This window comes from Neopelma chrysocephalum, unplaced genomic scaffold (genome assembly GCF_003984885.1).
Source record: "Neopelma chrysocephalum unplaced genomic scaffold, ASM398488v2 Primary Assembly neopelma1_97, whole genome shotgun sequence".
NCBI classification, from domain to species: Eukaryota; Metazoa; Chordata; class Aves; order Passeriformes; family Pipridae; genus Neopelma; species Neopelma chrysocephalum.
The window spans coordinates 4,747,133-4,760,614 of NW_020897760.1; the positions used below are offsets into that span (position 1 = coordinate 4,747,133).

General features: G+C 39.8%; 1 protein-coding gene across 2 annotated transcripts in view; it reads left to right on the forward strand.

The window, feature by feature from the left end:
* Positions 1-11,824, forward strand: part of PKN2 (protein kinase N2) — a 54,985-nt gene extending 43,161 nt beyond the window's left edge. For both annotated transcript variants that reach the window (XM_027694265.1, XM_027694264.1), the window contains exons 9-22: positions 806-949; positions 1,087-1,162; positions 1,481-1,655; positions 1,897-2,026; positions 2,448-2,584; positions 2,680-2,755; positions 2,838-2,929; positions 3,976-4,152; positions 4,739-4,801; positions 4,905-4,981; positions 6,377-6,519; positions 7,584-7,691; positions 9,275-9,355; positions 9,436-11,824. In XM_027694265.1, the coding sequence (XP_027550066.1) occupies positions 806-949; positions 1,087-1,162; positions 1,481-1,655; positions 1,897-2,026; positions 2,448-2,584; positions 2,680-2,755; positions 2,838-2,929; positions 3,976-4,152; positions 4,739-4,801; positions 4,905-4,981; positions 6,377-6,519; positions 7,584-7,691; positions 9,275-9,355; positions 9,436-9,639 (1,683 nt within the window). In that variant the 3' untranslated portion in view covers positions 9,640-11,824. The remainder of the gene's footprint in view (positions 1-805; positions 950-1,086; positions 1,163-1,480; positions 1,656-1,896; positions 2,027-2,447; positions 2,585-2,679; positions 2,756-2,837; positions 2,930-3,975; positions 4,153-4,738; positions 4,802-4,904; positions 4,982-6,376; positions 6,520-7,583; positions 7,692-9,274; positions 9,356-9,435) is intronic.
* Positions 11,825-13,482: the final 1,658 nt, after the last annotated feature.

The following is a 13,482-nucleotide window of genomic DNA, read 5'->3' on the forward strand; positions in this document are numbered from 1 at the left end:
CAGAACAGGACCTTACTCCTGCTGTTCATGACCACATATTTCATGTATTTCAAATGCACAATCCAAACCCCGTCAGTTTTTAATCCGTTGCTTATTATTTCTTTTTAAAACCTATCATAGCTATCACAGACAGTAAACTGATGCATCATTATGGAATTAAACTAGTAACATATGATGCTGCTGTTATATTATATTGCAGGATTCTTCACATTTTGTGACAAGCTTTTGTAACAGGCATATAAGACAGCCTAAGAATATATAAATCCCACCAGCAAGATACAGCAGTAGCTCTTGTTAGCTTAAAGTTTTTGGCCCTGCTTCCCGACCGTGTTACAAAACCTGTATGTACTTTTAGAAATACTATATAAAGTTTTGCATCATTGTGTGTATGCAGGTACTGAATTGTCTGCAGCCACAAAATGAAGTTGATACTTGTAAATAACATGGAAAACTACTAAAGCTGAGGTTAAACTTTGTTGTCAGAGCTTGAGCTAAAGTATCTTGAACAAGCAGTATTGTTAGACAGACTCAAAAAGTCTGGTGACTGTTTGTGACTCTCTCCTTTTACTCTCAGGGGAAATTTTACACCTCTACTTTTATTTGTGCACTGGTGTTCACATCTGAACTGAATTGAAGTGCCATGGTCATCCTCATGAGAGCTTGTTAGTCTGGCTGGTTAAGCCCTGACAGTCCTTTAAAGTAACAGCTCTGCATCTTGGTTGTTGGATCTTATGATTGTGCAGTGATAACTCTTGCAGAACAATCACTAATAAGTAATTTCCTGTGTATATGTTTCCTGTCATAGTCACGTGAATTAGAAATCTCAGTTTACTGGCGTGACTGGAGATCTTTGTGTGCAGTGAAGTTTCTGAGGTTGGAAGATTTCCTGGATAACCAAAGGCATGGCATGTGTCTCTATCTTGAACCCCAGGGCACTCTGTTTGCAGAGGTAAGAATGTTTCTTTGAAGCACTTGAATATACTTGCAAGTATTATGTCGCAGAATAGTTTAAGAGGTTTTCCTTAAACTTTTAAGAATGCATTTGTTCTGAAAATTAAATTATAACGCACATTATTTGAACTGCAGGTTACATTTTTTAATCCAGTTATTGAAAGAAGACCAAAACTCCAGAGGCAGAAGAAAATTTTTTCGAAACAGCAAGGTGATTGTTTTATATAAACATGTAAATTTTATAGATCTGTTATATTTTTTTATGCAGTCTTAATGTTTGCCTGCGAATAAAGCTGGTGATAATGAAGGATTTGGCATTGCATTTAGAAATGTTTTGAATTAGAATTCCTTATTGCGTATTAGCACTTAATTGTGAATAATTAGGATTAAATAAATAAATAATATGACAAATTTATTTTGTTCTTGATAAACTATAAATGGATTAATATTGGGGGGGTTTAATTATTATTTGTGGTAATAAGTAAGGAAATTACTTGCACCCTATTTTCTTTTTTCACAATATCTATAGGCAAAACATTTCTCAGAGCTCCTCAAATGAATATTAACATTGCCACTTGGGGAAGGCTGGTGAGAAGAGCCATTCCAACAGTGAATCACTCTGGCACCTTCAGCCCCCAAGCACCAGTGCCTGCGAGCGGGCCGGTGGTGGATGCCCAGCTCTCTGAACTGCCCCTGCCAGCTGGGTACGTGATCTCTGCAGGCTTTAAGTGCAAGAGGTAACAGTGGGATGCTTCTGCTTGAAGCACAAGAACATAACGTGTCTTGAGTCTGTTTGTTCTGCAAAGGTGCAGACCTTTCCATGTTTTAATTGTGGAGATCCATTTTATAGCTAGATCCACACACATAAGGTTTGGTTTAGAAGAGATCTACATAGATTAAAACAGTCTCTGCTGTACGCTGAGGAGTTATTTATTTTCTTGTCAGTGACTCTCCTGTAGCCAAATTGGACTTTGAACTTGAGCCTGAGCCTCCACCTGCTCCACCTCGTGCATCTTCCCTTGGGGAAATATGTGAATCTTCCTCTGAGATAAAGGCTCCTGATGTGCCTTCTCAGGCAAGTAACTTTTAAGAATCTTTGTGATGTATTTCTTCCCTTATATATCATCCTATGCTCCCTTAACTTCCACATACAGAACTGTCTCAACAGAATGCTCTGATTGCTCTTGGTGGCAAACTGTTTCCATGGTTGGTGTGTTTAACTCTCCAAGTCATTGGTTCCACCACAGGAAAAAAACAAAAGTCCAAAATCATTGGAGTATTCAGGATAAAATGGTTGTATTGAGAAAGAGCAGAATGACTGGAGCAGTAGGTTTCATCAGTCTGTTAAAAGCTTGCTTGTCTGTATCATCTGAAAGGTTGCCATTTTAGCCTAGGTAATGAGTGTATTAAGAATTTTGCACACTTCATAGTAAAATTTCTATATTCATTTGCCTTCACAATCTGTTTTGAATTTTCTGACCTCTTGTTCTTCACAGGATGAAGTAACAACTTTTGATTTTGAAAATGGCAGAAATAGTATTGTCCCAAAACTGCAGCCTGAAATAATTTGTGAGCCTGATGCTCCCCATACAGACATGAAATACACCAACACCAGAGAACCTGAGGATAGAAGGTGAGACAGCAATGGGTTTGCTGTTGATCTGAATAATATTTCTTAAAGTTAATAAACGAGAAACTTTGTGATCTTTTTTTTTTTTATTTACATAGATCACAACAAAGATTTCAGTTCAGTCTGAAGGATTTCAGATGTTGTGCTGTACTGGGCAGAGGACATTTTGGAAAGGTAAATGTCAAAGGCTATATCGAGTGTCAATATCAATATCAAAAACTAGATGCAGCTCTTAAATTTCTCTCTTCTGTTTTAGGTGCTGTTGGCAGAGTACAAAAACACAAACGAGATGTTTGCTATTAAAGCCTTAAAGAAAGGAGATATTGTTGCTCGTGATGAAGTAGACAGGTCAGTTTGTGAAATGTGACACGTGGATTCCATAATTTGTTTTCTTTCTGCATGCAGCTCTTCCTGCTGTAAGCTCTACCAAGCAGTAGTTGAATTGAGTGGATGAGCAAAATACAAGTTGTCATTTCCCTGTGCAGTTGGCTGCTGCAGACACGTAGTCTTGTTCTGGAACAAGGGGAGAGCAGGGTAACCCAGGAATGCTGCTTTGTTTTAGTGCCCTTACCATGTCTGTACTACAGCTCTAACTTAAAGCTGGACCTGGTTTTGATTTCAGGTTCTCTTGCAATTATTTATTCTAATTACTGGTTCTGTAGATTTCCACCATGTTTCAGGACAACAGTGACTGTTTACTTGCAAAACCCCTGTGTTGCTTTTCTCAGCCTGTAACATACTGTCATACTTTGTCCATCGTATTTTTCTCTGGGTATACTCCACTGTTGGGAGTCGAGTTTCAATCTTTTTGACCCAAAACTGAGATTTTTTTTTTTTTTTTTAATTTGCATGGAAGTGAAGAGGCCTTTACAAAACTGGTTTTAGTTTTAGTGCAAGGTGTTTTTACAACTGTTTAAGAGTGAGTATATTCATTTGCAGGAAGAAAGATAACTGTATTACCAATAAGCTAAAAATTAACCAGTTAGCTTAAGGAGAAATAATCAGGAATTACTGTAGATAGATATTTATAATGTTGCCACTGGTTTTCTACTTTATGTATTGTATACAATTAAAATGGATTGAAGTGAATGTCATATGATATCAATGCATAGTTAATGTGATCTGAGTATTTGGAAGGAAAATTATCAGGGCACAATTTTCATGGACTACCAGGTTTCCTCTTTTCATTTGGAGAAGCTAAATGTAACTTCACAGAAATCAACTTAATGTGTGTGCAAGTATTAAAATCTCTCTCTTGGAATAAAAAAATGTTCTAACCTTGTCCTGAGGAACAGAGGAAAAAACATAAGGTGTAAAGTACCAGTAGTTTCTGAGAATCGAAAAACTGTGGTTCAGCATTCAGCTTTAAATTGTTCCTGATTTTCTGTTTGCAGCTTGATGTGTGAAAAGCGAATATTTGAAACTGTGAATAGTGTAAGACATCCCTTCTTGGTGAACCTTTTTGCTTGTTTCCAAACCAAAGATCACGTTTGCTTTGTAATGGAATATGCTGCTGGCGGGGACCTGATGATGCACATTCATACTGATGTCTTCTCTGAGCCGAGAGCAGTGTGAGTATCACCCCCCTTCTGTGGCACCAAGGGAAGGGCACTTTGTTCAGTGGATAGGAACTGAGGTCTTTATCACCACATGCCTTCATATTATGTCACTTCAGCAAATGCTGCTTAAGTTTTTAAGAGGGTTAGAGATTCTAACTGATTTTGTTAGAAAACGACATGCAGGTTTAATGTACCTGAATCTACATTGAATTCAAAATGTATATACAAATGTTTAATTTTTATAATTTGGGTTTTTTAAGATTACATAACAAAGCTGAACAAGAAGTAAAATACCAGACAAAGCTAAAAAAGGAGAGAATAAACCTGTTTAGAAAACCTTCAATGCTCTGGCAATGGACACTACAGAAAATTTATCCTCCAGGCCAAGCAAATATACTACAGTTCGAAGGCTGCAAGTTTAAGCACTTTTGCCATCTGGCTTTAAAACTCTGACCTCATATAAAAGTAATATGTACCCAAAACCAACAATGGGTAATCTTCAAAGGATGGCTCATAAAAAAATCAATAGTAATGGACTTCACATTCTGAAAAGAAAGACTAAATTCCATTGAAATTTTAACTTTAATTTTTTTGACAGATTTTATGCTGCATGTGTGGTTCTTGGTCTTCAGTATTTACATGAGCACAAAATAGTATATAGGTAAGTAGTCACTGGCCCATTTGCAACAGAGGAATGTCAGCTATTCTCAATAGTACTGAAGCAACATCAAGTGATGCAATTTTGTTCTCAAATGTTCATTTAGAGATTTGAAGTTGGATAACTTATTGCTGGACACAGAAGGCTTTGTGAAAATTGCTGACTTTGGTCTTTGCAAAGAAGGTAATGGCAGTTAAATTTTCTTTCTAGGGGAATTCCATAGTCTGTCCTACTCTTGACTGTTCCTTGAAAGTTTTGGACTGCCAGATGTGTATAGTGTCTATGTTACCACGTGTCATTTGAAGGGAAAAAAATACATCTCTGATTGTGTCAATGTGGAGATAAAAGGAAGTTCCTTAGTGGGGAAGTATTGGGAGCACCTGAGCATTGCCCTATTCTTTTTATATCTTTTTTGTCAGTTTTGAGCATCACCTGTTCTGATTCTTACTTCATAGCATCTCTGCTTTATTAAGAAGGCACACTGCTGCGTCTTACAAGTTAGAAGAAAAAGCATTAGGTTGTTTTTCTAATTCTAAACATGTTGACACTGTACAACGAAATCAAGTACCATTATAATCCATCCCGAGCTCTTACTTTTTTACAAATTCATTATTTTTCTAGCTCTGAAATAGTTGCAACTCGAAGCGTATGGAAATGATGTGTGAAGTATACTATAGATAAAATTGAGAAATTATCCCAAAAGGGAAGCCTAGAAAGTTACTTTCAAGCATCTCACTACTGACCTTTTAAATAACGCATAAAATAGAGGTAGAAATTACAGTGTCTTTCTAAAACCCCATTGTGGGGGGAAAAGATCTGGCAAGGTCCATTTTCTTCTCCAGTTTGTATAGCCTGCCTTCCATATCTTTTCCTTTTGGGTAGCCTAAGAGGGAATTGGGTAAATTCAGTAGGTGTTCAAACATGACTGCTGTCTTCAATATCCTAGGGCAAGTCCTGTGACTCTAGGTACAAAAGTTCTGTAAATGACAAAAGGAAATGAGAAGGAAAGCTCTGTGCTTCACTGACTGCTACAATAAATGGGGTTTTTGAGTTTTCTGCAGCACCTCCCCTTGTAGTGTCACCTTGTGGTGCTGATGTCCCAGACTGTGCCCCCCTGGCACAGGGCTTATTTTGCTCAGAGTTGTTTCACTACACTTGATGTTTTACTTTACTATATGTAGTTTGCCACCACAGAAGCATCCAGAGCAGGCATGTTTGACTAAACCAGTGTGCTGCATTTGCTTCTACTACCTGGCAGGACCTTCTGCTTTTGCTTACAGAGCCTAAGATTGTTTTTGTCTTTCCACACAAAGGTAACTGGGCAACAGAGCTGTAACTGGAAGCTTAATTTGGCTCATTGCATATAGTTAGGGGTAGAGAAACTTAGAAGCACATGGGGCAAAGGCATAGGAAGGTAGAATGGGGGAATGTTTTACCTCATTGGCCTGAGCCTTCAGGACACAGCCCCAGGATCTACAGTATCTGCTGAAGTTGCTCTGGAGAGAGGTTCTGCTTGGTGGAATAGGTTGTGGAGTGGCAGAAAATACTGCTCACTTTTCATTATCTGTAACTTTTCAGGAATGGGATTTGGAGACAGAACAAGCACGTTCTGTGGCACACCGGAATTTCTGGCTCCTGAGGTGCTGACAGAAACTTCCTATACAAGAGCTGTAGACTGGTGGGGTCTTGGTGTTCTTATCTATGAGATGCTAGTGGGTGAGGTAAGTTCTAGTGTGGTACAGTGGAGTCATAACACTAAGAACTGTTTAAAAGGTTACAAAACTCAAGATACCAGCCTGTCAGCGTTGAATATGCCCTGTCACAGACTTAACCTCTAGATTTTTGTTTTAAGTTTAATTACATCATGTCTTAAATTACAGTAATGGCACATAACCATATCCATGTCTCTAAGCAAGAACATAGTACATCTATGCATCTAGTTTTGGGGACCTCAGTTTCCAGGACATACCTGTTATCACCAAATTTGGATGTGTACAGCATTACTGCTTTCAAATGCTTTGGGGAAAAATAAACTGCTTCACTTCCATTCAAGTTACAGGAGTTAACTTTAACACATAAAACTAGATAGCAGTGAAAGATTGTGCCAAACACACTAAAATAGAAAGTCTCAGTTCCACATAAATAGGCTGGTATGAATAAATCACTATTGAGAAGTTATTTACCATTGCAGATACTGCTTTACCTTCTGGTCCATTATGTTACAGTATTTCCTAGATGGCAAGAGCTCATGTGCTAAAAACTGGAGAAAAACTCATCATTTTGTTCTCTTTCAAAAAATATGACCATTCAACTTACTTCCACTTCCTTTCAGGTAAAAAAAGGACAAGAAGTTTGTACAGTGTCACCTACATCTGTCAGGCCACTTCAAAATAGTTTGAAAACCCTTGAGCTGTAACATGTCAAAGATGTTACAAAAACAAATTGGTCTTGATCATGCTGCTTGTGAATGGCAGCTCTCCCAAAGAAGAGCTGATACTTTCCATGTTCCCCATACACCCTGTGTCAGACTTCAAAGAAGACCACTGTTTTAGGTGTTCCTACTTCTAAAAGCACATTTGTATAATATAGTCCTTCAGTAAGAATCAAGGGATAATACCAAGTTGCCTTTTCTTTCTTCCTTATGGAAAGCTAGGTATCTGTTTCTGGGAAGGAAGGCTTCATTTCAGGGTGTCTAATTCCAAGCATTCAGCTTGGAATATGTTGTTTTCAATTGTAAGTGATTTCTAAGCCTGTTTATAGCATTTTTTTATAAATTTCATTATAGTCTCCCTTCCCTGGAGATGATGAAGAAGAGGTGTTTGACAGCATTGTAAATGATGAAGTAAGATATCCACGATTTCTGTCTACAGAAGCCATCTCAATAATGAGACGGGTAAGAACATAATCATAATAATAATATTATAGTATCCCCCTGTTGTCCTGTTTTCTCTCCAACAATTACATTTATGAGGAAGAAAATACTTAAGAAACCTTTGCTTGGTATATTTTTTTCTGCAATTAAATTTCAGACTTGCTTCATTTATGCTGTGCCATGCTGCCTATCACCTTAAATGAAAATTGTTGATGCCATTCCACTTTATTCAGGAGCATTTTTTTCTTTTTAATATGTAAAACACTTAAGGCTTGATTTTTGTCCCTGAACTATGTTTCCTAGTTGTATCTAACCAGAAAACTTCAACTCTCTTTTCCTAGCAGAACACTGCTGCATTGACCTATTTGGTAGATTAACATTGTCACATGCATATTTTAATTCAAAGACTTCTAAATCTTTTTGGTTTTATTCCAACTGGGGCAGGGAACACCCTACACATGGCATCTGCAGTCCCATTCTTGGCAAGCAACAGCTGATTTTGTCTATGATTGTTATTAGTGCTGTTCTTAGTGTGATGCCTCTGCTTATCAAAAGGAGATGGTTGAACCTGCCTGAGTTAGAACCTTATCACAGTTGATAGAAAAGCAACTACTGGAGGTAGTTCCAAAGCCTTTGGAATCAGCCTTTCCACTGAAATGTCTGATGCTGAGTATCAGTCCAGCACCCAATTCAGCAATGTGCTGCAGCACAGTAACTACCATGACATAAGTATTTAAGTAATAGCATAAATATTCTATAACTGAAAAGGGGGAGTGTGTTTGCCTAGAGAAATAAGGCAGAATACAGTTTTAAGGCAGTACCTGGGGAAGGCATTTCTACTGTGAAAATTATGATGCCAATATCCACAGGGGGCAGGGTCTGCTACACTGCACCCACAATATGTGTACTATGAACTTTGTGCTTGCACTTTACTAGTTGTGCTGTTTCCATCAGAGAAATTTGTACATAACACAGTAGACATTATTTTTTGATGGCTACATCATGAATATCCCCCCGCCCTGCTGCTGGGCACTGCCTGGAACAGGGCACTGCTCATAGCAGCATGATTCACAAGTGGGAGCATCCAACTCCTGGAGTTAACTAGAAAGCCTTTCCTTTGCCTGAGTGTGTGAAGCAGCACTGAACCCTCTCTTGGTAAATCAACTGTGAAATAGCTGAGCACTGGAGACAGCAGGGTAGTTCTCTTCTGAGCCCTGCAAGAACGACTGGCTTACGTAAATCTGGGCCATCAGCAGCAAAAAGCACATTCTGCATACTCCCTGTGCTGAGCACTTGCCCCACACAGCCTCTGGTACCAAGACCTGGCAGCACAGGTCTGCAGGGAGGCAGAGGAATCTGCTCTGTGGCTGTTCTGGCTCGGCTGTGGGTGGAACTGTGCTGGCAGGCTGAAAGAGCACTGCTGAAAGCTAAAGCTTTGTCTGTCCCTTTCTTTGAGGGCCAAGCATTTTCCATAGATCAGGTAGTATGAATTTCACTATCCACCTAATCTTGGTGTTGGCTCTTACACAGCAGTACTACTCATCCTCCCTCCTACCTCTCCCTTCCCCTGAATTTCTCTGCTGAAACCTTGCATGTTTTGTCAGCTGCTGCGTAGAAATCCAGAGCGGCGTCTTGGAGCTGGAGAGAAAGATGCTGAGGATGTGAAAAAGCATCACTTTTTCAGGGTGAGTACAAACTAATAGTATTTCTAAGGACATGGAGGAGTAGAGATGGGAAACTAAACATCAATTCCTTTATTTTACAGCAAATAGATTGGAATGCTTTACTGGCCAAGAAAGTGAAGCCTCCTTTTGTACCCACCATTAGAGGACGAGAAGATGTTAGTAATTTTGATGATGAATTTACCTCTGAAGCACCTATCCTCACTCCACCTCGGGAACCAAGGATACTTTCAGAAGAAGAGCAGGAAATGTTCAGAGATTTTGATTACATTGCTGATTGGTGTTAACTTCCAGACACTGTGAACCCCCAGCTGACTGGCTCACAAGAATGCCTCTCTCGGAAGAATACCGACCCTTCAATTGCTCTCTGTGCCACCTGTAGCTTCTGGGTTTTTTTTAAATCACATGAAGATCTTTTTAAGTACTGTTTTAACACTCTTGTGAAGAGTGGCCTCTTTGTATATTGTTTTTTTATCTGAGCACTGGAAAGCAGGTCTATGGCGTTCATAAGCTGAGTTGGTGAACCCAGGCTGTATTGAGCTTCTCGCACACGTGGATCTGTACAGTCTCTCTCGCTCTTCCACAGCAGATAACATCACTTTTTAAAGTATCTGCCTGAAGTGGGAAAAGCAGACTTTGAGCTAGGTAATCTCCACTCAGCCACATTGGAATAAGTTGGGATACTGGTGACACTCACACAGAACACGGTTCTAGTCTGAGAAGGCAAATGATTTCAGCTAAATATTGTGCAGTCTATAAAACTACACATTTCTATGTACACCTTCATCTTGTGTTCTTAAAATAATGGTATTGAGAACAGATATGCCTTGTTTTGTAAATTTTCTATGGTATTTATTAGGAAAAATGTTAAATGCCTTGCCTTTGAGATAACAACTGTGTAAGTGCTTCCATTACAAAGAAAAATCCAGAAAAATCCGGGAAGTTTACCAAAGTCACTTGCCAAACAGTTTTGCCTTCAAGCTTCTTAAGCACAGCTTAAGCCCCTGGTTGGTATGAGGAATGTAACAAGGACATTGCTCAGTGCAAGCCCAGAGCGAAGCATCTGTGTGGCCCCAGCCCGGCCACTCCTGCATCGGCCTCCTGCCTTCCCCAGCCCCGAGGGGGCAGAGGAGTTACCCAGTCCTTATCTAACCCCCTCCATCAGCCTCTGTCTGTCCTACAATGTCATTTAGAAAACATAAGGATTTTCAATGTATACATGTGAACATGTATATTTGGAAGTTGTAATGTATTCTTACCTCTAGGCAAGTAATTTAATTGTACCACTTCATGGATATTGCACGGTGGCCAAGTGAACAAAAAAATGTATCCATATAGGCCACTGACCTCCAGCCCCTGAATTGGCAGTTACTGAGAGTAAAAAGCAATACCTTGTAACAGAATGTATAAATATTTTTGATAAAAACAGTGTATATTTTATAAACCCCTTAACACTAAAAGCTGTACCTCAAAAGTTGAAAAATAATTTTGACCGGACACTGTGTGTATTTGTAAACCAAGACCTACTTTTGGCATCTGCTGTTCTGGGGGCAAACATTAATTCTTGGAAAATAAATTTCCCACGTAGTCCTTATCTCTAGCACCATTCAGCACTAACCTCACAGGTTCAGCAGGGCCAGGAGTTTGCTGTTCGTGGTCTAAGGCAGTGAGAATCAGCACTCAAATTAGTAAAGAACTGGTAATTTTATTAATTCAAAGAAGAAACACAAACCACTGGAGTGTGCAATGCCAAGGTGGTGGTTTCAAATCATGATGCTGGACAGACCTGCAGGGTCAGGCAGGGGAGAGGCTTAAGGGAGAAAAAAAAATAATGGTTAATAGGTCTAAATCAGGCAAGTCCCCCACACGAAGGAGGCAGGCACCTTCCCCAGTGCTGCAAATCATTTTGGGCAAAAACGAGTCAACTCCTCATCATTCATTTTTTCCATGTTCTAATTAATAAGAAACAAATTATGTTCCTGTATCAGGCTGAAACCAATACTTTTGAGGTACAGTCAGCTCGCCCTTTTTTGGTTCCCAAATATATATATATATATATATGTAAGCATCGAACAGGGTGCTTAACACTTATGAAAGTATCCTCAAACATACCTTTTTGTAACTACATCTTGTACAGAAATCTCTTTTTTTTAATCTAAGCAAATCACTAAAAAAAAAAAATTAGAAAAAATTAGAGGGCAGGGTATGTTCACCCAGTTAAGATGGAAAAAAAGCACTAATTTTATCTCTGTAGTTTTTTAAATATTTTTAGGCAGATTAAGATTTAAACCCTAGATTGTAAATATATTTTGCTATACTTTATCTGTATGTGGCTGCTCAAGCACTTTGTAAGGAAATTAGGATATTTTAGAATGGTACACTATGCATTAAAATGAAATGTGCCTTTAACAAATGTCATTCTAAGTGTTTTGCAGTCATTAATATCACAAATTAAAGTTCTAAATAGAGTAATTTGTAAATTGTGTCGCAAACATGATTTTGCTGTTTCTTGAAGTAGCTGGTCATGTTTTCTCCACAGGTAACTTCAGAAAAAAACTTAGAATCAGGAGGGGACCCAAATCTCTTGGTAATAGTTCAGTGTGCTTCCATTCTTTAAAAAGAAAAATAAATCAAATTTACTAACTCCCTCTGACCACACCTTCTTTCTGAAGGAAGGCAGCCTCCTTTTGCTTGGAGCAGTCCTGAAGGCAGCAGAAGGCCACCTGAGTTGGAGTGTGGCCTGCTTGAATCAGCATTCTCCCCTTCACAGGCTTCGTCTGAGGGCTGTGACCCCCCTTCTGGGTGCTGCACTATTATAGTCTCTTTCCTCCCCCCCCCCTTACACAGCAAGCTCTGTAAACGAGCCAAAACCTATCCCCAGCCCACAAGGAGCTTGTTCTTTAGGCAGAGGATGAAGCTTTCTTTTCTGAGTGCATTTAGAACAGAAATCTTTACTCTTAAGAGCAAAGTGGAATTTCACATGAGGCCATTGCCCAGAGACACTTCATACCTACCTAAGCAATCATTCCAGAAAGGGCTGGTTCCAAACCAACAGTTTCAAGTATCTAGTCTGAACTGGAGATGAATTAAAGTAGGAAGTGCTTGAAGATATTATGCCCTTGCACTTGTGTGTGGGGAATGCAACCCTTCAGCCCTCCTGCTCTCTCCTGGGCTGGCTGCTGAGCTGCCTCCCACAACTACAGTCAGGTGTTAGCAGAGAACACAAAACCTCCCATCACCCCAAGCGCAGCCGGTGCCTGCAGCACTTCGGGCTCTGCTCCTCAGGCAGCCTTTGCTGCCCCTGCCCCTGGCTGACACGAGCAGGTCATGAGCTAAAACAGCTGCAAGCAGCAGCTACTAAAGGGGTCATAACTGCCTAAAAATTAATTCAGAACTATACCCTTTTTTTCTGAAATGCTTCACATACCTGCAGTCTCCTGGGACCAGTAGTGACTTTTTCAGAATATACCTGCCCCTTCAAGCATATTCCTAGTTCTGCCTCTTAGGGCTGCAACAGTTACTGCCATCTCCACACCACAGGAGATACAGCAACTGCTTTCAGAACTGCAGGGTCAAGCCAGGATAGCATATCCTGCCTCCATCTGCTGCACTTCAGAGCCTTGCACAGATGTGTTTAAATTCCTGTCCAGACAGCTTTTGCTGTATGCTACAATTTCAATTGCAAACACTCACCCCTCACGTGTCAAGTGCTCATGCACAGTGCCTGAAAGGATTTAAAATATGAGAATTACGGGAAATGAAAGTTTCAGTCACTTTTAACCTTCATGTAGCAGATTTAACCCACTGATTATGCTGGAAAGCAACACTCAAAGCAACTTCCACCTTTGCACTTCCAAGCTGTAACACTACATTAAAGGTCAGGCCCTGCCCATTCAAAGCATCCCACCAAAGCATCCTCCTCCCACAGAGGAGGCAGATGGGAGTAGCTCAGAGCAAGACAGGGAATGCCCAGGTAATAGAAAATGTTGCAATAAAGTCAAGGCAATACATCAGACACTTGAATACATGCCCTCCAAACTACCAAGCACACCACCTCCAACACCTGCACCCAAACCTTTCTGACTACAACCAACAGCTTCAGTGGTGTAACGGGACTGTACAACCTTTGT